The sequence below is a fragment of the Sabethes cyaneus genome, chromosome 3, assembly GCF_943734655.1.
Source record: "Sabethes cyaneus chromosome 3, idSabCyanKW18_F2, whole genome shotgun sequence".
NCBI lineage: Eukaryota > Metazoa > Arthropoda > Insecta > Diptera > Culicidae > Sabethes > Sabethes cyaneus.
Window position 1 is genome coordinate 118,278,890 of NC_071355.1, and position 22,914 is coordinate 118,301,803.

Here is a 22,914-nt window from a genome sequence, read left to right on the forward strand (position 1 = left end):
CAAAATTTTTAGTCGTTCATGTCCCCTTAAAACAGCATAAGCCGGGGTGGCTACCAGGCTACTGATGACTACTGACGATGACGATAACTACGCGTTTGCGATATCTATCAAAAAATAAAACATCTACCTTGTGGGAACACATACACTGAATTTTTTCCGGTTTTTAAATTACAATGGGAAAATTTATAGAGTGGATCTGCAGAATTCTGGAGGGGGCCTGGTACCCTAGGCACCCCCTCTAGCTACGCCAATGCTGAGGAAGTTATGCTTGATCTGAGGAAGAACTTAACTGAAGTGTTAGAAAGAATCCTTTGCAGTTCAGTCATTCTTCCTTGAAGTTATTATGATACTATCAGAAGAAGTTTTGAAAGGACAGCGACTTCCTGATTAGAAAGACTTTTCTGAAATTCTTGCGAAATTTTCATGAAATTCTATAATGATTTCTCTTTAGTGTTGGGGGAGTTGATGAGACACTCCTAAAACTTCAGTGAGAGGAAAAGCAAACTCCTGGTGGTGGTGTACTGATATGGAGAAATTTTGGTACAGACAACTGAAAATGGCGTGATAATTAATGCTATGGTAAATTATTGGTATTATTAAATCAAACGCTTTTACTGTACATATATCGTTTGGTTGATCATAGTAAAGAAAATAATTTAATCAAATTTTATTCATTGTCATCGGAAATCACCCTTGGACGCTTTTGAGTATGAGATTCATCATCATCTATGTCACTTTCGTTGAACTGCTTGTACAATTCTTTGTACCGTGCCATACAATATTGAAGATCGTTCTTGAATGATACGGCTCTTTCCACATGCGGATCCCGTTTCAAAACTTCTTCTTGAAGATTTTCCGCTAACTGAAGAATATGTTTAAGTGAATTTGGGGTTATATTATCGGGCTCCTCTATAACATTGTCTGCAGCAGACATTTCCAGCAAATCTTCATCTCTGAGAGAGTTGTCAGCAAGCATTTCGTCTATATCCGCTTGTCCAAAATCAGAAAATCCATCTTCTGGCAATGCATGCGCTAAAAGCATGATTTGAGCATTTATATCTTCAGATGCTGCTGCGGTAGAAATTTTCGTGACGCATTCCGGCCAAATTGCTTTCCAGCAACCGTTCAGCGTACTTTCCCGGATTATCGAAATGGCCAATCCTATGTGTTTCACACAATCATGAATGGAAAACAACTTCCATACCTGCGTAATGGAAATTTCTCTCTCCTCAACTGCTTCAAGGATGAAGCGAAAAGACTCTTTAATGTAATAGCGCTTGAAAGTTGCAATTATGCCCTAGTCCAATGGTTGAATTATTGAAGTAGTGTTTGCAGGCAGAAAGATAACCTTAACATTTGGATGAACTATCTGCGGGTGGCCTGGTGCATTGTCCATTAGTAGCAATACCTTAAAATCAAGTCCTTTTTCTCGTAAGTATTCTTCTACTTCTGGGAGAAAACAATCTTCAAACCACTTAGAAAATATATCCTTGGTTACCCACGCCTTGGCATTAGCCATCCAATGAACTGGAAGAGAGTTAAAATTTTCGTTTTTCATTGAACGAGGTCGAAGTGCACGATTTATAAAAAGAGGCTTAAGAAGTCGATCCCCAGAGGCATTACTACAAAACAAGAGAGTAATTCTGTCTTTAGCTGCCTTAAACCCACTGGCGCATTTTTCGGCCTGAGCTACATAGGTCCTTGATGGCATTTTTTTCCAGAAAAGACCAGTTTCATCACAATTAAACCCCTGATTTGATGTATAGCCCCCTTGCGCAATTATTTCTTTCAAAAATGTTGGAAAAGCTGCAGCAGCCTCATGATCTGCAGATGCACTTTCACCTTTCAGGTATACATTCCGAAGAGAGTTTCTTTTCGCGAAACCGGAAAACCAACCCGCACTTCCATGAAAACGTGTTTGATTCGGAACGGACTTACTTGTTGACGGCTCCTGTTGTTGCAATAAGTTGTAGAGATGAACGGCCTTTTCCCGGATGATGGGTCCATCAATAGGAATCCTTTTCTGATTGTTGTCTTCAATCCAGATTAGAAGAGATTTCTCCATTTTTTCTATCAACGGATCTCTCGTGTACGATGCTGACTTTAAGCTGGTTTTGGATCCTTGCATAACCGCTTTGCGAATGGCTGTACCGTTTTTGCGGATCGTTCTTACGGTGGCTTCGTTCAATTGAAAGATTCGTCCAACGTACGCACAGGTTTTCCCTTCTGCTAATGCATCCAGAACTTTTATTTTGGTCTGTAGAGTAATTGACTTTCGTTGTTTCTTCTTTTTAGAGTTTTGGTCCGCCATTTCGTGTCTAATAGAAATTTGAACGAGTACTTTTAAACCATATTCGTACGAATGACATAATAGACTACTTACCACTTTAAGTTAGCAAAAAACAACTTTCAGAGTGGAATAAAATGTTACACAGATGATAAAATTAAACCGATACCATCTAACTTTTTCACTACTTGATGCAGTAGAAGATTCTGTTTCGGTTATTCTTTAAAGTTTAAATTGACAGCTTCATCACAGAACAGAATAGGAAGTTAAAATCCAAACACGTACATGCTACTTTTTGCGAGTCACTTTTCTCCACGAAAACACCCGAACGCTTACGAATGCACACGAAAACATATGAAAGCTGCTATGCGATAGGAAGCGAGTGTTCTGCGAAAACTTTCCCAAAAGAAAAATAAAAGCAAAAAAGCCGAATCGTTCGGACTTCCACTTCTGTTCTGTGGCTTCATGCTAGGATTGGGCACCCTGCGTAGAGATGATCGGATATGAAAAGTTGAATACCCGAACCCGACGTGTACCCGGTTAAGAAAATACAATTGATAACCCGTACTTGGCCCGAACCCGCAAGTATATAATTTTTGGTACCCGTATGCGAATGGTTACGGATACGGGCACGGGTACCAGACCCGACTCGACCATCTTTAGTAATCAATGTGTTCAATGGAGAAGGTCGGGTATGAAGATTTAAATATCTGAACCCAACGTACCTACCAGGTTTTAAAAAATTGAGAACCCGTATCCGACCCGAACCCGAAAATATTTATTGGGTTTCTGGTCAATTTTCCGCTACTCGACCATCTCTAGCTCTGCATCATTAAAAATAATATTGAACATCTGATAGAACTTGTATGCAATATTGCTTGAGACTTCACAACCAACCTCTTGTCTCACGATATATTCGAGAGATGTCGCTAGTGAGCTCCTAGATGTTATTATCAATTTCTGGAGAACTTCAAGGAAGTTTTGTTTTTAATTGAGAAAGTGTTCATACTGCTTCAAAAAGAATCCAAGTCCTCAAAAAATACACGGTAATCAGACAAAGCCTAACCTTGAAGAGTTTATTCAGGATGAGGAATTATTTTCAGTTAAAAGCTATTTTGGTTGAGATTGAGTATTCTTCATTTGACAAAAAAATCGAATTAAAAAAAAAGAAGTCAAATGTTAACATTTTGCCTCCCAGTTGGCAGCGAGGTAGGTTGTATGTTCGAATCTCAGCTGGGAGAGGCTGTTGGAGTCTATAGAATTGGCGACGGCGTCGAGCCAAGCTGACAGTTTATCCCGCATGGTTTTCAATCTCTTGAGGGGGTGATCCGAAGAGCAGATATCGAAACGAGTGTTTTGATTTCCAGTGAAGGTAGCAAACTTATTGGCTACGCATGCGACTTTGATATTAAAACCAGAAACTTTGCCATGGCGGAGGACATGTGCGCTAGACTGAAAGCGGAGGCTAGAAGGATTAGACTTAAAAGAAATGCATCGAAGACCAAATACATTCATGGCAGAGGCTTAAACGAGACAAACGTACACCTTCCGCGATCGGTAATCGTTGACGGCGATGAATGAGAAGTGGTAGATAAATACGTGTATGTGCGCTGGTGGCCGCAAATAACAATACCAATAGGAGGATCCAGCTACGTATTCAAGAATGACATCGAAGCTACTTTACCCTTCCCAAAACGCTACGATCAAGTGGCATAAACCGCCGTACGAAGCATACAATGTAGAAATCCCTATTAGAGCGATAGTTTTTATGGATTTGATAATGCTTACGAAGGACTTACGCGTCCTTGCGGACGATATTTGGCAAAATACAAGACTAAAGCGGAGAGTTGTAGAAGTGTATGAATTAAGGGTAACAGAAACAGCTTGGGGAGAATACCAACGTACATTTGGCAAAAGTCGATAAGCTACAGTGAACTGGACACGTCGTAGAGAAAACGGTTCTATTCAACAACTCCGCCGGCACCTAGAACAGAGGGGATCAACGTACGCGGTGGCTCAACCTCGAGGTCTAGAGTCTCGTGGGATGAGCTTAGCGACCACAGACCAAACTGCTGTTTGCATTACTGATACGGACAATTTTTGGTACAGACAACTGGAAATCGCAGGTACAAGGTCCACATCCAAACCATTTTTACGATAAATCTATATGTTTGCACTTCAGTTTCATAATAATGTCAACTGAAATTAAATGCATCGCATTATGTGCGTTATAATGACCTTATAAGGACATTTTGACCCGTGATGACAAAATCATTATTTTAATACTCGTTGCATTAATAAATAACGCGAGTAATTGGCCCAGCAACTTCTAAACTTAGAATTAGGCCCTTTTTTGTTGTAAAACTAACAATAAAAACGGGTGCCGTAAAGCTAAGGCAATCGAGCTTAAACAAAAAAAATCTATGGAAAAAATCCCACGGACGCTTTAAAAGTGGTTTATAAATCAAAGTAAGTTATTGTTGGCGACATTGTCGAAAAACCGTGTTATTTCGAGAAACCGTGTAAAAAAAATCCGTGCTATTTCAAGAAACCGTGTAAAAAAAATCCGTGCTATTTCGAGAAACCGTGCAAAAAAAGTCGTGCAAAAAAAATCCGTGTAAAAAAAATCCGTGCAAAAAAAGAATTGGGTGTAGTACAGTTTCAATCGGAGCCGCCTTTGCAGCAGTTAGCAAAGTTAATTTGTTATCGTCCGTTTTATCAATCTTGAATGAATCGGACGCGCCTGCTCTCTTTGTTTGGACCAGCTTTTCGACCTTTTCGACAGCTACCTAATTTCAACACCTTTTTCACGAATGTGGCCAACCTTGAAACGTCACAGTTGTGGCTGGCGGCGATTTACTTGAAGACGGCTTGCAGCGAGGATCCGTTGATTATACCAGGGTATTGATAGCAGCGAAAACCATATCGTTCGCTGGCGAACGAGTCGATGGCTTCTTCGGTTTGTTGGCATCTCGCCCGGTGAATTTGGAAGTCTTCGATGCCTTATTCCGGAGAAGCAGCAACAGCTGAAGCCCAACAATTTTCGAGCGGATTCTATTAACGTAAACGCGTAAACTAAATACAATCAAAGGGAGCTTAAACCATAGCTCATCTCGTATATATTTCTGTCATCTGTGCTTGGGAAGCATTGACGTGGGGAGGCAAAAAAATGAAAATATTGAATTAATGAATGTTCATCTAATATTTTCTTAATTATTACACATCTGTTAGGAAAACATGTAATGAACTGTGTTGTAATGGATTTTTTGAAAAATTTCCAATCGATTGATACCAATATCTCTGGAATCTATTGAGGTATGACTGAGTTATAAGCGTGCAAACTATAACCACTTTTCGTTACATGTTCCCTTTTCGTTTTTCTAAAGTGCACCCCAATATAGAAATCAAAGAAGTAGTCCTACTTCAAAAAATCCGTATGCTCATTATGAGCGCCATCTATCGTATCAGTTTCGAATTTTGTTGTTCGCAGTCAGATTGATATCATCCAGATAAACAACTTTGCCAAAGATAGCAACCTTCTATCTCTTCTCAGTCCCGACATATTAGAGATTTTAGAATCGAGATTCTAGAATCATTTATTTTGGTCGCCATTTGCGCCATCTAGCGAATCAGTTCTCAAATTTTATTGTTCGTTTCCAGATGCGTCTTAAATAAATAAACAACTTCGTCGTAAACCGCAACCTTCTATCTCGTGCCAGGTCTGAGATATAGGCAGAATTATTCGCCGTGTACTCAGTACACGACGCGACCGCTTACGTAACTTTTTTTAATGCGACCGCTCTAGTAAAGAATTGCAGGTAACTAACTAACGCAAAGCAGCAATTGAAACATTCAAAACTATTCTCGGATAAAAGAGTCGCTGATTTTCCTCACTTTGCGAATTGCTGCGTTACTTCAAATGCACAAATATCCTTTCAGCCGTGTTTCCTTGTAAGACAACAGTTTCGAAAAGTTCTTGCAGTACTTATTCGCGACGGCGAAAGCTAAAGAGATATTTAATCCTGTTCGCACTTACACGAAAACCCATTGTCAAAACTTGCGTGAAAACAAAAGCAAAAATACTTCCTTCACTTTTCTCTCACGCAAAAACCAAATAAATATTAGCAACTGCGTATTCGCGAATGTGGATAAAATCTGGCAAAAGGAAAGCTGCTCACTTTTCTGTGACGTTTCACCTTCAGGACATCAATTTGGACTAGATTCAATGTTTAAAAATAAACTAGGTTGAAAGGAAGGGGTGGTCTTATGCCTTCACAAAATTGTTTACTTTCAGGATATCACACTGGACTAAGTTTGTCGCAGTCCTAAGAAATCTTGTCAGGACGAGAGGACTTTATCACTCTTTCTGGCATACTTCCCAAGCACAGATATCAAATTAGTATAAGTCTAAGCGTCGTAAAGAATCTTAGACCTATTGGGACGAGCGGGTTTTGTTTTGCTTTTTTCTCAACATAAAGTAATCGCAATCACAGTAAACAGATAGTGTATTTAACTGTCGTTCCTGACTGTAGAGCAAGGCGCTCACAAAGAAAATGTATGGGATAATTTGACCTTGAAACTGCTCGGTAATTTTTTACTAATTAGTGATTGCAAAAGAGTGTTACAATAGAAATCACACAATTGCTACACCTTTTATGAGTCGATCGGCATCCAAACCGTGAAAATCCATTCACAATTGGCGGAGCTATTAGCGTTCGAAATCTTTCATTCTTTCGTGACGCTGGGTTGAATGCAAATTTTGGATTGACACCCGGTGGTAAGACGTAGTTCTACGTCAAAATGCAGCTGGACTCTGACGATTTTCACCTTAAGGTTGTGCAAAATTTTATGGGTGGGGTTGAGGCCATAGTGCGGGTATTCGGATACGGAGGGGAAATTAATCAAAATAAAGATGCTAAAAGCAAAGCAAAGCAAAGCCTAGGTGCTACATTCCGTTATCGAAACTTGACCTTCTGTTTTTATACGACAGACTTCGCAGCCAGCTGTTAAAATACAGGACAATTGCAGGGCCAGTTGCTATGATCCTATTGATTCCAACAGCCTCTCCCAGCCAAGATTCGAACATACGACGACTGGCTTGTTAGGCCAGCATCTTACCTCGAGGCCAACTGGGAGGTATAAAAACGCTAAAACTAAGTTTAATTGTTTCATTTGCTATCCTGAAAATTTGATGGCAATCGGATAAAAACATGAATTTTGCGAATTAATTTTGTGTGTTGCAATTTTAATGTGGACACCCTTTAATGGCGTATTCTGTTGCACAATAAAGCAAAATTACACCCTCCACAAATTATTGTGTTAAGGGGGCATAGTACTTTTTCAACTTAAAAACTACAAGGTATACAGCCCTAAGGATTGTACGAAAGGGTGACGTAGGACTGTGCCATATAATACTCATTACATTGATAACATGTTTTAATCGATGAAGTATAACTTTATGTCTGATAATTAAATCAAAGACTAATGTAAACTGCATTTCTGGTATATGCATATTTGAGTATTTGTGAGTATCATTGTTTGAGTGTTTATTTGTAAAAGAAGAGCGAAATATTCTGATTTAATTCTTCATTGAATCAATGGTGGTTTTGAAAAAAACCGTTTGAAAATGTTTGGTGGCCCTGAAAAGAACTATTTTTGAGCTGATAGCACTTCTTAAAAATCAGTACTATAATTACTGTTGCCAATATATAGATGGATGTCGCTATTCGGTCCTTTAGACTCTAGGACGATGGTTACCCGCTAATTCAGGAGTGATAGTAAATACCAAATCACTGTAAAGTAGAAATGGAATAGTTTTATCAAAAAATATAAGAAATATATTATATATATTATACCAATAGCCGTCGATGGTAAATACTGACCGTCCGTCAGTGCGATTGTGCGATGAATGAGCAGACGGCGAACCAAGAGTACCATTTTATAGTCACTGGCACTGCCGCTGCTGCTTGTAAGCTAGTGTAGGTGGTGGAGGAAACCATATCGGCTGCTGCTACTTAAATGATTGTCCGACACTGATTGAGCAAGCTATCGAACAACTTCGCATGTCTGCGATGGGGATAATGCAAAATGTAATGTTAAGTGCATCGTGTGGGATTCACGTTGGCCATTGCCCTCTGATTCCGCTTGTCTTCGGGGTCGGTGTTGCCGTCAATAGCCATCGATGTTGCCGATTCGATTGGAAAAGGGGTGTGGCTTACAAAGTGGTCTCAAGGTTACCATTTGGATCCAAATCCTTTGGTGTATCTAATTGTCGTCCGTGCCTGTGAAGCTAGGCGATAACAAGGGAAATGTATGGAAAAATTCGACCTTGAATCTTTACACACATTTTCACTATTTAGCGTATAAAAAATTATTATTAGTATATTACTATAAAATTGCTGGACATTTTATCTATCCAACGACATATTAACTGTTATGTTTCGTTCAGTAGTATAGTAGCTATTAGCGTTTGAAATATTTCATTCAAACGTTACACTTCTATTTCTCGTTTTTACAAAGTGCTACCCAGTCCCAGTATAGTAAACAAAGACGTAGTCCTACGTGAAAAGATCTAATTTTTTTTATTGATTATTTCGAAAGATTAACATTTTGACCATATGTGTTTCAAGTCATTTCGATGAATTCCAAAAATTGACAGCTATTTGTACCGCGCATGTCTGGAGCGATTACACAGCGAATAAAAACTTCAACGTCGTTTTTCTCGAAACCAGGTTTTCAAAGTCGGTACCATAAATATCTCAAGAACGGCTCAAGCAATTCTCGTGATTCTTTTTTTATTCCAAAGCCAACAAAATTATCTAGTGTTTGACCCATCCTTTTTTCGATATTACAATTTTTGTATTTTTTAGAAATGTTTAATGTCAGTTTTTTCGACTAAAAACCTTACTTTTATGTTTGAATGTTTGCCATTTTGTTATGCGTTCGAATTTAGAAAAAAATCAGAGGGATTGTGTACAAGACACGACCGCATATACAGGTGACGCAGGACTACGTATGTAAGTCTCTTTGTAGTGATAGTAGCATGTATCCATGCTTGTAATCATTCGATTCTTCATGTATACATACTATATGCAACATATATACCTGCTACGTGCGTTGTATGTAACATTTATCAAAGTAGTAACATTGCATACGTTCAATTCTCAAAAGATTTCAGAGTTCTTCTATGTGCATTTGGAAACAATTTAACAAAATCAAGAACACAAACTATTGCTTTCCTGCTACCTTACAGAAATTAAAGATTGTTTTTATTACCCATGGTTCCCCACGTTGAAGGGATTTTACCAATTCAATCCTATTTTATCAACAGCACATCTTTCCACTACACTTCTAATGAAACGGCAAGCATGCGTATTCATACAGAGTCATATTAAAACCGAACACTACAGCTGTAGCACATTTTTCCAACACAGATATCAAATTCGCCGAGGTTTAATCGTCTCGCAGTAAAGAATTTGCGATCTGTTGGGACAACGATCTTGTGTCATTTTTTCTGGCACACTTCCCTAACACAGACATCAAATTTGACTAGGTTTAATCGCGTTCGTAAGATCTGTTGGCACGAGGAGGCTTTGTCACTCTTTCTGGCGTACTTCCCAAGCAAGGACATCAACATGGTCTAGGTTTAACTGCGGTGTTAAGAAATCTTGTTGAAATGAGGAAGCTTTGTCACTTGTTTTGGCTTACTTCCCAAGCACAGATATCAAATTGGTATAGGTTTAGATCATCGCAAAGAATCTTCCAACCAATCACGAAGCGAGAATTCTGGTGAAACATAGGTTCATTATTTTCAATTTTTCAATAGTTCAACATTAAGAACTCATGATTGTCTTCATTTGAGTCAATTCTTAGAAGATTTTCCGATCGATTGGTGTAAGAATATTGAAAATCGATCGGAAAACCGCAGAGCTATTACCGCTCAAAACCTTTCATTTTTCGTGACGCTCGCATTTTTCGATTTTTTGGAATGACACCCTATCTCAAAACTTGCCGTAAGACGTAGTCCTACGTCAAAAAAAAGGATGGGTCAAACACGAGATAATTTAATATACTTTCAAGTCGTTTTGGAATTTTTCAATTCGGATAAGCCCCCCATCGCCAATCCATGGTACCGCAAATCATGTTTTTTTCGAATGATCATGTTCAAGGAGCCGTAGGGGAGAGGGGAAGAGGTTCACATATGCAAACAAAATTGTAAATATTAGTATAAAGTGCAGTGTTTAGAATGCAAAACACCCGAATCAATTTGCTTTTCGCGTTATCGAGAAAAAAATATTTGAAATAAGGCAAAAAATATGATGTAAAAAGTACTATGCCCCCTTAAAAATGCAGCATTTGGAGTTGGATCTTGTTCGTCATCCTCTGTACTTTTCCAGATCTAGCTTTTACCAATTACCCACCCAGCCGTTATCCTGTTATGTGCCCCCAAAGTTTGTAATAGGGCATTAATCTTTTCCAAAGAGCTGAGAGAACTCTTAACTGTCTTAGAACCAAAATTTTATATTGAATGGAAGGTGGATTATATATTGATTTTTATCTGGTTAAAGCTTAGAATATTAGTTATGAAATTAATTTGTTCAGACTGTCTTGATTAGTGATGTCCGAAATTTTCAATTATTCGATTACCGATTAATCGGTGAGCGTTGTCTGCAGTAATCGATTAATTCAACTATTCGTGCTAGTGATGTTCGATTAAAAATATTCGAATATTTCTTTGATCAATTCGATTAATCGAACGAATATGAACGATTAACGAGCTTTATTCGGGTATTATTCGTGCTCATTGAACTATTCGATTAATTCAACTACTCGTGCTGGCTGTATTCGATTAAAAATTGTTCGAATATTCTTTGTGTTATTCGATTAGTTGAATTAATCGAACGATTAACGGACATCACTAGTCTCGATGAGTGAATTGCACATAAGGGTAAACGGGGTAACAACGCCCACCGGGGTAAAACCGCCCACCATGGTTTTACAGGGCCTTGCTCAAATTGGTGTTAAATGTTGATGACAGTCATATTACTGAATGCGTACGCAATATTTTACAATACCTTGTACAGCAATATCGTATAAACTATCGGAGAAATAAATAAAAATAGATTTTTCGTTATAATCGTTTCGTTTTTTATAACTTTGTTCCCGCAGAACTTAGGGTTTATTTTATTCAAAACGTTAAAACTTTCAGTAAATCCAACCCACATCGCTTCTCTGATCCTGTCTTCATCCGACAGTACCTAAATTAGGTAACTGTTCATGCAATTTTGTTGAAATAAATAGTGAAATGTGTATATCGGTCATTTGGGGGTAAAACCGCCCACAATGAACGGCGCAAGACCGTCGTGTATAATGCTAGTGCGATAAGGAGATTTTTAAAATAATTGCATAGTTTGGACCAAAGAATCTCAGATTTACATAAAACAATATAAATGTGCTTAGTTTATAGCTGGTGGACTGTTTGGAAAAATCTAAATCGCAAATTTTCCCTGCGGGCGCTATGGACATTTTCTTGTTTTCTCGGATATAGCTTTTTTAATAATTCCTCCCTCTTGGAACAAATAACATGGAATAAACATATTTTTTATGAAAATATAGCAAATTATCTTAGCAAAGGAAAAGTAATATGTATCTGCTCTATCAATCAGAACAATTTGAAATGTCAAAAAATGACCTACCGGATCAATTGCAGGAACTTTAATACTCATAGTGTTATATTTTATCTTAGATCCTCTCTAGTCCTTAAAGATTGACTCCAGGATGCCTAACCCGATCCATCTTGTTGTCTAAGGAAACTACACTGTATCAATTTCAAGACTGTTGGTACCTATATTACTGATATTCTTCCAATACGAGTGGTTGCCGGACACTCTTTCGAACTTGCGAATCTCGGGGAACTATGTATTGTTTGATAGCAAACTGATTCAATTTGTTTAAATTAGATAAATTCATGAATCCAATGCCACCAGTTTCATTAAAATCGGTTGAATATTGTTAAAGTTATACGCTATGGCGGTTTTACCCCGTTAGTGGGCGTGTTTCACCCCGCATGGAAAAAATACTCTATTTTTTGGACGTGTTTCCAAATCGCAATAAAAAATAGAAAATCATTACAGATATTTATGTTTTTATTTTTTGTATGTAGGTAATAGATCAATTGTTCATTTAAAGCAGATAAATTAGAAATTGAGCTACAACTTTTTTTTATACAGGTGGTTTTGCTTAAGCGGGCGGTCTTGCCCCGCTTACCCTTACATCTACAATGTTAATTTAAATTTTTCGGTATGTTACTAGATTGTTAGGTTGTGAAGAAATCGAAATTAGTGCTTTCTTTTAAACATAACAGTATGATAACATACCTGCTAATTATAATGTTTACTTCTGACTTTAATTATTATTTTTACCTCTGACCTCGTATTTATAGTTGCAGCAGTGCAGAATGCGTTCCGTCCAGTAAACGGTGCGATGGAGTTATGGATTGTAATGATAATAGCGATGAATTAGATTGCAGTAAGTATGAAAATGTTTGTATTTTATTTCAACCATACCAGGAAAACACTAGTTTCAGAATCTGTATATAAAATTTGTATAAAAAAACGACTTTCTTGCATTTTGATTCCCAAAAGCTACAATTTATTCAAACCATGCTGGCTCTTTCCGCTTGATTGAGTAATGTCCCAAATAAAGCAGTGGGTGGTGCTACACACGCCCGCCGTATTTTCTCAGTCTACTTCTATTCAATTTGGTTGATTTTTAGTAGTTTATTAGCTAATGTTAGTGGTACAATACACCAAAAACCAACTTTACTGGTTTATGGAAAATTGGGATATCACAGTGGACGTACAGGGAATCCTTCCACAGTGCACAGTGAGGCTCCTCCGTACAAAGCTTAGCCAAAAGTCAAAAGTTACTTCAAATCGGCTGAAAATAACATCTTCAACTAATTTTGAGTCACTGATTCCAAATTCATGATCTAAAATCGAAAAATATTATCGCTCATTAGTTCATCAAAAGTTAAATGATGCATAACACTAACCTTTTCAATTTTTGTGTTAAAAAGATAGTTTTTATAGTGATTTGATCCCTCCCTCCTATGGAAGAGAAAATCATTCCTTTATATCAAGAGCAACATGTGAAAAGATCCCATGTGCAAATGAGAGATTGTCTTCGTATCTCCTCTCTTCCGCCTATCACGGCGATGCACGGAAATGCACTTGAACGGATTATTTCTGCATGAAACGGTTGCTGGCGTTATTTGCTAACTATTGGTAACGAAAAACTGCATTGAAATGCATTCATGTCGCCGTGGTAAACACAAGAGAGGAGACACAAAGAGAATCTCTCATTTGCACATAGGCCCTTTTCACATGTTGCGCGAGATATAACGAGAAGAAATCTCTTTTAACATACCCGTCAAAAATCTACATTCCTTCCTTAGCGCAGCAAAGCGCAGAAAGCCACCTAGTTTTTCGAAAAATAGAAAAAAATTCATATAAGATGTATTTAACGTGATCGTTTTCTGACGCTGCCACCATACTTTCTTGATCGCTGAATATTGGTGTTGAGTTTCCCATACATTTTGTATGGAAGAACAAAATATCTTTTTTCAACATGTTCAACTTCAGACATCTGTCAAAAATTCATTTTTACTTCAAATTGGCTAAAATTTTCAGGTTAACCTCCGAAGCTATTCCAGAAAATGATAAAAATATAATAATGGCAAAACCTTGAAATTGGATTTTTGACTTTTGGCCAGCGCCATAATGCAGTGGTTTAAAAGAATTTTTTTAAATAATTCATACAGACATTTGAATACACAATTTTGCCGAAGACCACGAACATGTATCTTTTTTCCAGATCGAGTTATTGATAGATAGATAGTTATTAATGGATATATATATATATATATATATATATATAGGGGAGTGTCGTCGTGGTTGGGCCACGTTTTGGAATCCACCCGTAACTTTCGTTTCAAAAGGAGTCTTGGAAATCTAAATACATCGTTGCAAAGGTCTAAGAATAAGGTATATTCCCGGAAAGTTTTGAACTGATTGCTTGAAAAATAAAAAAGTTATAGGCATTTACGTGAAGACAAAAAATGTTGTCATAGTCGGGTCATGTTGTGCAGGTTGGGCCACCGCAGAAAATCTAAGACATATGTATTGAAATTCTATATAGAGACATGGAAAGAATGAATTCCGTGAACAGCGAATCATATAGGTACAAATACCCTATTTTTAGTTGCATTTTTGCGAAATTTTGGCGATCTTCTAAAATCAATATTGCTGCAATCAATATTGCTACTGAATTCACTACGGGTGTTTTGAATACATGATTGAAACTCGCAATATTGTGAAAAGTTAGCTATGAAGTTTTACAATGGTTGTATCATAGATATCATGAGTTACTAAAACTGCAAAATCGTGATGGCCCGACCATAACAGTGGCCCGACGATAACGACAATACCCTATATATATATATATATATATATATATATATATATATATATATATATATATATATATATATATATATATATATATATATATATATATATATATATATATATATATATATATATATATATATATATATATATATATATATATATAAGTGGTATTGGCTTTTGGTCACGGGTTTCGGGTCACGGGTCACGGGTGAGAACATCTACGTGGTGAAGCAATCGATATACTTTTTCCTCGCCTTCCGTTTCACCATTTGAACTGGTACGTGAATTTGTTGTGGGAAATCTGTTGATCAGACGATTTATCAATGAACTGGGATAGTTATTGTTTTTCAAAAATTGCTCTTTAGCTACGCCATCTCTGTTTTTATTAGTTTCCAAGCGTTCCATACAATCTTTTCTTGAAATTTCGCCATCTCACACAGCCATTTGAAAAGTTTCATTCTTCAATCTGTGTTCGATGTGCCCGGGTAAAATCTGTGTAAGTTCTTTTTAAAGTCAATAGTTAGCAAAAAACCCACACTATAAATGTGCTGCTTTTTCAATGTAGAGAAACCGACAACTTCATATAGGGTAAATGATTTTGAAATGGACCCAGTCGAATTCTGATCTTGAATGGACCTATTTTTAAATAAGAATGTTAGGATATAATTATCAAGTCTTTGTACTGTATTTAGCTTTAATGTTTATCTTTAATCATTTCTGAACGTAAATATATTAAAATTAAATTAAAATTATAGCCAAAACCACTTTATTGCCGCTTATTTAAAAGTAGCTGTTTTTCAGCGTTTTGGCAGTCACCATAGAGTATTTTCAAACTGTTACTACCCGGAACCCTTCTGGTTTGAAATAAAACAATACTCTTAAAATGATGCTAAAATATGTGTAATTTCAATTTAGGTATTTAAAAGTTCAGTAAAACCAGTAAAATCTTCAAATTCCTTAAAAATGTTAACCCCCTTTTTTGATCTTGAATGGACCTAGTATTGATTGTAGAATGGACCTAGTTTTGCGCTCCGAGACATCACTGGTGGTAGCTATCATTGCCTACCACTAACGAACTCGTCGTTGTATATTCATTGAAACTGCTTGTTGTCACTATAGTATCTCCGTTTATAATTAATCTATAAGCACGGGATATTGAAAGTAGGCTTGATTTATAGCCTAAATAAAAACTTAATTATATTGATAAAACTAACTATCACTCATCCTTTTTCGTAGTTGCTTCATAGTGTTTGTACATTGTAGCCTCTAGTTTTGAAACTGGAAAGTCTTCCTAATTAGTTAGCTAACATATGCCATTTTATGCTTAAAACAATATAAACTTAATTTATTCTCAGTATTATAAAAAAATTTTAACCATCATTGATTAAAAGATAAGATGGATCAAAAGATAAGAGGGATACTAACTGCCTTCTGTTAAGGGGGCATAGTACCTTTTCAATTTTTTAAAACATAAATTTTTTTATTGATTATTTCGAAAGATTAACATTTTGACCATATGTGTTTGAAGTCGTTTGCATGAATTCCAAATATTGACAAAGTTACAGCTATTTGTACCGCGCATGTCTGGAGTGATTAAACAACGAGTAAAAACTTCAACGTCGTTTTTCTCGAAACCAGGTTTTGAAAGTCGGTACCATAAATATCTCAAGAACGGCTCAAGCAATTCTTATGATTCTTTTTTTGTTTGAAAGCCAACAAAATTATCTAGTGTTTGACCCATCCTTTTCTTGATATTGCAATTTTTGATTTTTTTAGAAATGTTTAAAGTCAATTTTTTCGCTTAAAAACCATACTTTTATGTTTCAATGTCCGCCATTTTGTTATGTGTTCGAATTCTAAAAAAGGATGGTAAGGTAAAAATGGTTGGAATCAAAAATTTTTTCATGGACAAATAACGTCCTGTATTTTCCATATAAATACAGCAAAAAGTTTTGCTGTAAGTTTAAGTTTTGACAAAACTCAGATGAGAAATAGTTTAAACACGTTAATCAAGCATATACCAAAGCTTCAAAACACCTTTAGCGCGCTGACCGAAAACCCTAAGGCCAATAAAATTCAACCGGATCTTTTAATCGAGCAAAAAACATGGGTTTGAAGCATTTTTATTTAAAGTTTAAGCGTGAAAACCAAATCTGTTCTTGCTTTTAATATATACGTTATTATTTTCCATGCAAAAATCTACGAAAAGAAGACAAAAACGAGAGAATTCGGACGATTTTCGGAAACTCCGAATTCGAATTTCCATTTCTGTTTCGTGCTAGAAGTGTTAAGTATTTTTCACTCACTCACTCACATTTTACACTCACACACTCTCACTTCACTCACATTTTACACTCATTTTTCGAGTTTTTCAGGCTGTAGAGCCCACGGACAATTGATTTTATACTCATATCCTCCAAATTGTTTTTAGCCCCCCGATTTTTCAAGCCAATTTCCAAAGGGGGGGGGGGGGGGGGTGACAAAAACTTAAAAAATATTTTGCAAAGGCCTTATATTCCGCCGATAAGTAAGCAGGTTGACTTCACATCACCTTTTGGTCGATTGACAGATAGATTAAAAATCAGTTTAGTAAAATATTCAAAATCATGCAACCGGACCAATCCGTGGTCGTATCTTATACACAACCCCTCTGATTTTATTCTTGGGGGATGTAAAGTTTTCTTTAAGCACCTCTCCCTCTGACTTGTGACAAAATTAATACCACCGAAATTGAGTGACTCTGAGATCTAAAATATTCATTTTTGAAACTTCCTATTTTCTATCTGGTACAGTTCTTCATCGACTATCATTTAAAATTAAAACCTACTATCTAAGCTTACCTTTAAACCTAGTAGAATTACCAAGTCTAATTTTTTCAAGCACCATTTACAGTATGATTTCGAATTTGACAACAAATGCGTGTCGCATATGTTGCCAAAATCGAAACCGTGGCAAAATCTAGACCATTTTTCAACTGAAAAAATTGCATATAAATGTGTCAAAAATTGAATAATTACCACTAATTAACGAATTTTTCACGATTGCAACGGTTTTATATTCAAAATGTTCGACAGGGGCTGTCGCAAACCTTTAGATGCTTTGCAGTAAGACGTAGTCCTACGTCAGTAAAAAGTCTGACCTTTCGAAATATGTAGTCACTAAATAAAAACACGAACCCCACTGTACTTGATAAACTACGTTTAATACAAGTTATATTACATATTTTTAATGAATGGTTTAAATTTTTGAAACTAATAGGCGACATAATTTTTTTATGACGTGGAAATCGTTTCAACCATATCTGAACAACAGGTAATAATAAATTCCCAATATACAAATGTCACACACAGATACATACACAACGCATATCAAGTCACTGAAACATTGTTCAATTGTTGGGCTGACATAAAAACAAGACCCTCGGTGACTGTGACCGATTTCAAATTTTTCAACCGACTTTCATACCTTTCTAACAGAGTATAAGAAAGGTAAAAGCTGTTCAACCTTGTGTCCTATTAATAAATAACAGTAGTATAGTTGTACTATTAAAAAAAAATTCTTTGTTATTATTTTGTTCATTTACATGGAAGAAACTATGACAATCCTAATTTAGGTCCATTTCAAAATCAAAAATAGGTCCAATTCAAGATCATGTTGGGTCCATTCAAGATCAAAAAAAGGCTTTGGCAAAAAACGATATATTTAATAAAAGTTTCATCAATTATACATTTTTAAAGTACTGATAATGTAGAAAAACCCGAATTAATCCACCTAGCGGCGTGACCTAGCCTTTCTACCTGTCACAATAATCATCATTTAATTTCTCAGGAACATCTATGTATAATTAGCTTGACTATATTTTTAAATATCAGTTCCGTATTCCTCAAAATCCTTATTTGCCAGTAAAATTCACAACGTATTGCGTAGAATAATTAAATTTTCTTTCCTTGTGTGCGTAAATACTTGTAACACCTTATTTAGTTTTATAATCGGTCGGCTTAAACTTTCGGGCTTCAGAGCCACATAGGAAACTTGTTTTGAATTGACAATATGAAATATGTGTTCAGAACAGATTCTGTTTCTGATTGGACGGGAACTGGAACGCCTTCGATAGCGTTTGAGAAAGAAGTTTCGACTGCGGGAAATAATCACTTAGCACGATGGGTTTCAAGCCCAAGCATAGGGCGCACTTAGCTCTTCTAATGGATTCTTAGCGTTCGGATTGCCTGTAGTTAATATCACTTATGTTAAGCACAGATTTAGGGAAAACCCGCGAACTTTATTCTTAATACTTTATTGCACGTCTATCTAGCGCAGGTTAGATAGATTGTTTGCCTCTGAACGATCTGAGTTCAACTGATTTGTTCTGCCACTGTACAAGCGATATGATGATGTATGCAGTGGTGAATTTGGGGTACGATCGTGTACGATCGGTTTCTAATTTCTGTCCCTATCCTACTGCCGCTGATAAGCGTGATGGCATGATAAGAGCGCATTATAGCAGGAGATTAGTTTTTGTGGATCTCGTCTGTGCTGCCAATCTGATCGTGAACATGCCGGCCGCCTTGAAACCAGCCGGGTTTCAAATGAATTCTCCTACCTACCCTATACTGAGCATAATTTTATGCGGTCGTGATTGTAAATTTTTCTTAGCTTCTATGATTATTTCATTTTAGATATAGATTTTGATTGATTTAGCTTCACTTTGTGATTCACTTGATCTTCTTCTTTAATTGTATGTTTATTTTCCGGAACTGCTTTGGTTGTGCTTGGTGCCACCGAACCCTTTCGGTAGGCCTTCTCCCTCGTGAGATGCGATGAGGATGCATTTCAGCTACTAACTCTGGTACTTTCGGATAGTAAAGATGCGATGAATTCTGGTTGCTTTCGGATAGTTTAGATGCGATGAACTCTGGTTGCTTTCGGATAGTTTAGCATTTACGATGAATCTTCTTCGACGAGTTCGGATAATAGATGACAAGAGTTGTTGCATGCGCTGCATGCGGATGCATCGGATGACACATAGACTTCCTTCCTTCTTCGACTCGTTGTGCATGACGTCATGAGTGGTAGTGAGATTCGTTTGATGATTTCCTCGAGATAAACTGGATGTAGTATACTGGCATAATTTTTTGTAAAACCGGAACAACTTACCCCACAGGTAAATTACGGCGCCCAAGCAATGCTTTACAGTGAGAGTATGGAAAATTCTCGATGGTAGTTTGAGTGCGATGGTAGTTGAAACTTCTCTTTCGTAGAATCCGGGAAGTTGATTGACGGATAAGGGTGATCAGACCCAACGTAATCCCAACTGTCAACGAGATGATATGATTAGCTTGCCCTTTGACTCAACCATAGCCACAACGGTTAATGGAGACGCTTTATGCGCCAAACATGATGCTGCCACACAGCATGATAAAACTGGACTTTTATAGTAGATTCCTTCACCAAACTTATATGCATGCACAAACGAGATGGACTTCTTCGACAAACGATAGGTTGACGGATGGAGGAGCGCAGCTGACTTCAAATGATGACTTCTGACCCGGGAGACCGGGCAGACTGACCTATGGAGAACGAACATTCCTTGAGCTTTTTGAATTGTAATATGAAACAAAAACTTAACTGGGATGCGGAGGCACTCACTTATGAGACCTCCGCACTGATGCAGCAGTGGGTCTAGTTTCCATCTGCCGTAGATTGCTGAGCGTTGTCTCGGATTGGGAGCACGCAAATTTTGCTGATCCCTCTATCGAAACAACCATCCTTCGTGCGTACGGTGACTACTCTGATGTTTTCATCTGAGCCATGGTAAATCTTGACGACTCGTGCTAAATTCCACTTCAGCGGTGGTGCGTTGTCATCCTTCAGTAGAACCATTGTTCCGACTGAAATGTTGTTTCGTTGCTTGGTCCATTTTGTACGATTGTGGAGATCAGACAGGTACTGAGTGCTCCACCTTTTCCACAGTTGTTGTGTGATACTCTGCGCTCGCTGCCACATGGACAGTCGGTTTACTGGAATAGCTTGTAGATCAGGTTCAGGAATCGATGTTAATGAGCGATGCGCTAAGACGTGTCCAGGTGTGAGCGCTGTAAAGTCACTAGGATCGCTGCTAACCGGTGTCAATGGACGAGAATTGAGCACAGCCTCGATCTGTACTACAGCGGTTTGCATTTCGTCTACGCTGAGTGTCCTGAGTCCAATGGTTTTCTTGAAGTGCCCTTTGAATGATTTCACCTGTGCCTCCCACAGACCTCCAAAATTCGGTGAACGAGGGGGAATGAAGCGAAACTCGATACCATCCTTTGCGGAGTCTTTCGTGATCGTGTCTTGGAACTGCTGGGTGCAAAACAGTCGGTGTAGCTCGATTAATTCTCTCTTGGCACCTACGAACGTAGTAGCATTGTCGCACATTATTATTTGAGGTTTTCCTCTTCTGGCAATGAAACGTTTTAGAGCCGCTAGAAACGCTTCTGTAGTAAGATCGCTGACTACCTCTAAATGAACTGCCTTTACAGCCGAGCAAACAAATATTGCAACATAACATTTCACTGGTTTAGCACGGCGGTTTGGATAACTAATCAGGAATGGACCACAATAATCCACTCCAACCTTCAAAAATGGTGATGACGGCGTCACTCGTTCTGGTGGGAGGTCTGCCATCAGCTGTTCCAAAACCTTCGGTTTGTTTTTGAAGCACGCGACACATTCGTGAATGACTTTCCTAGCCAAACCGTGAATAGAAGTTGGCCAGAACCTTTCTCTGATAGATGCGATTAGCAATTGCTGTCCAGCATGAAATAAACGCAGGTGGTAGTGTCGCATGATTAATGTGGCTAAAGGATGGTGATGGTGTAAAATGAATGGATGTTTTCTGGGTTCAGGAATTGAAGCATGCAGAAGCCGGCCGCCAACACACATCACTCCCTCTTTAGACAGCTGCGGATGTAGGCTTGTAATCGACGAACTTCCTTGAGTGTGGCCGTATTTGGACAAGCTGAGTAGCTCTGCTGGGAAGCACTCCTGCTGCGACAACCGAACCAGTAGACATGTTGCTTGCTCTAATTCTACGAGTGTAATACTTCCTAACTGCCTTTGTTGTCGGTTACAAACTCGAGCATTATGCCGAAAACGTAAAAGTAATGCAACCAATCGGACAAGTTCTGGGTATGACGACTTGAGAGTAAAAATTTCGTTTGGTGGTAGTGTTTGGATGGTAAATACTGATGACGGTCTTTCTTCTAAGAGAGCAGGATCAAATTCTTCCTGACTGCGTTCCTCTTCGCAAGGCCAGTATTCTGGATCTTGAGATAGCCAACGGGGACCGTTGAACCAGAGATTTTGATATTGCAATTGAGCAGGGGACATTCCTCTTGAAATGAGGTCAGCCGGGTTCTCGATACCAGGCACATGCTTCCAAACTCCATCTTTAGTGATGTGCTGAATCTCGGATACGCGATTTGCAATGAAAACTTGCCATCTCGATGGCTGCGATGCCAGCCAGTGCTTAACTATCATGGAGTCAGTCCAGAAAACTGTGTTCTTAACTGGTGCGTTTCGGTGAAACTTCTCAAACAAATGGCTTAATAGGAGAGCGGAGGATAATTCTAGACGTGGGATAGATATTTTCCTTTTCTTTGTTTTAAGGTTTTCTAGTGGTGCCACTCTGGACTTCGATGTTATGAGGCATACTGAAGTATTTCCGTCCGATGACGTGCACCGTAAATATAGACATGCTCCATATGCAACATTTGAGGCGTCGCAGAAACCGTGTAATTGAACATCAGACCAGTCATTGGTGCAGCCGATCCAACGTGGTATAGATAGTGACTCTAAAGCCATTAAGTTCTGTTTATATTCTTTCCATATTGATTGAAAACCTTCTTCCAAGGGATCATCCCAATCGCACTTTATCCTCCACAGTTGTTGAATAAATATCTTTGCTTGCACGACCACTGGTCCCACTAATCCTAATGGATCGAACAAGCATGCTGCATCGGAATGAACGCTACGTTTTGTGATAGTTGATGCGTTATACCTCCATTGGGGAAAATTGAACCGAAAGCTATCTGATCTGGTGTCCCAGCGAAGTCCCAACGTTTTTACAGTGGAATCGGACAAGTCAAGGTCCAAAGTCGATCGATCATCTCGCAA

At 37.9% G+C, this 22,914-nt stretch overlaps 1 protein-coding gene across 8 annotated transcripts in view; it reads left to right on the plus strand.

Annotated features, from left to right (window-relative positions):
• Positions 1 to 22,914, plus strand: part of LOC128742843 (basement membrane-specific heparan sulfate proteoglycan core protein) — a 1,551,467-nt gene that overhangs the window by 520,828 nt on the left and 1,007,725 nt on the right. For all 8 annotated transcript variants that reach the window (XM_053839324.1, XM_053839321.1, XM_053839325.1 and 5 more), the window contains one exon: positions 12,729 to 12,814. In XM_053839324.1, coding sequence (XP_053695299.1) covers positions 12,729 to 12,814 — 86 coding nt within the window. The remainder of the gene's footprint in view (positions 1 to 12,728; positions 12,815 to 22,914) is intronic.